The sequence below is a fragment of the Cynara cardunculus genome, assembly GCF_001531365.2.
Source record: "Cynara cardunculus var. scolymus isolate 2C chromosome LG 4, CcrdV1, whole genome shotgun sequence".
NCBI classification, from domain to species: Eukaryota; Viridiplantae; Streptophyta; class Magnoliopsida; order Asterales; family Asteraceae; genus Cynara; species Cynara cardunculus.
The window spans coordinates 5439748-5440962 of NC_037531.1; the positions used below are offsets into that span (position 1 = coordinate 5439748).

The window sequence follows — 1215 nt, forward strand, 5'->3', positions numbered from 1 at the left end:
TTGATGAAAAAGCTCACTACGGTCATCCAACAGACGTTTGAACAACATAAGAATGAAATCGGTAAAGATAAGGGAAAAGAAAAAGATTCAGGTGAGCTCTCGAGACCCRGATCTGAAAGGGTATCATTTAAGGCATTTAGAAKCAGTGGARCAACAGAGTTTACCGRACTCACTGATCCGGTAATTGCCGTTCAATGGATACAAAACACTGAGAAAGTCTTTCGCATATCTCATGTGGCTAATGAGGATAAGGCAATTTATGCAAGTGCGATGCTTACTGAAAGAGCACTTGTATGGTGGGATGCAACATTTGAGACCTTGAATGAAAACGAGAAAGAAAGTATGTCGTGGGAGTCCTTTAAGGCTCGTTTCTTTGAGCAATACCGTCCGGTAGACTTACAAATGAGGTTAGAGAAGGAATTTCTCGAGCTAAAGCAAGGCAACATGTCAGTGATCGAGTACAAAACTCAATTCAACCAGAAAGCCCATTTTGCAATCCGTTTTATTACATCGGAGGAGGAGAGAGCATGAATTTTCATTGAGGGACTTAGATATGAAATTAGAGACTTTGTTACGAACCGAGAGATCCCTAGCTTCAATAAGGCAGTAGAATATGCTCGACGTCATGAGCACGATTTGGAAGAGCGTGGTGAGTTGTCTTCTATACCCAAGCATCAAAAGGTAGATCGAACGTTTTTTGGCCCGTGTTATAGACAGCCTCGATCCTCTAATCCAAGACACTCGCATTCTCAAAATACGCATTCACACAATGTATCACGTGCTCATTCTCAGGCCTTCACACTTCAGTCGGAAGCATCACGTTCTTGCCAGCGATGTGGCAAGACTCACCGGGGGCGCTATGAAAGTAATCGGACTCTGATTAAGTGCTTTAATTGTGATAAGATGGGACATGTACGATCGATGTGTCCATAGAGAGGTCGAGCTTGTTACTCCTGCGGTTCTCCAGATCACTTTATTCGAGATTGTCCCGGACCACGTCGTAATGAAAGTAAAGCTTCAGTCCAGCACCCTATGAATGCAGGTACTTCCATTCAAAAGGAGGAGATACCCAAACCTCGAGTTAAAGCATTTCAGATCATGGCAGAAGAAGCTCGTAATGAGCCCGATGTTGTCACTGGTATTTTCTTTGTAAACTCTCGACCTGTGCATATATTGTTTGATTCTGGAGCGACGAATTCTTTTGTGTCACATCAC

General features: G+C 43.1%; 1 protein-coding gene across 1 annotated transcript; it reads left to right on the forward strand.

Moving 5' to 3' along the window:
• Positions 1-3: 3 nt before the first annotated feature.
• Positions 4-531, forward strand: LOC112510800. Its single transcript, XM_025116147.1, has one exon. It carries the CDS (start codon positions 4-6, stop codon positions 529-531), a length of 528 nt encoding a protein of 175 aa, XP_024971915.1.
• Positions 532-1215: the final 684 nt, after the last annotated feature.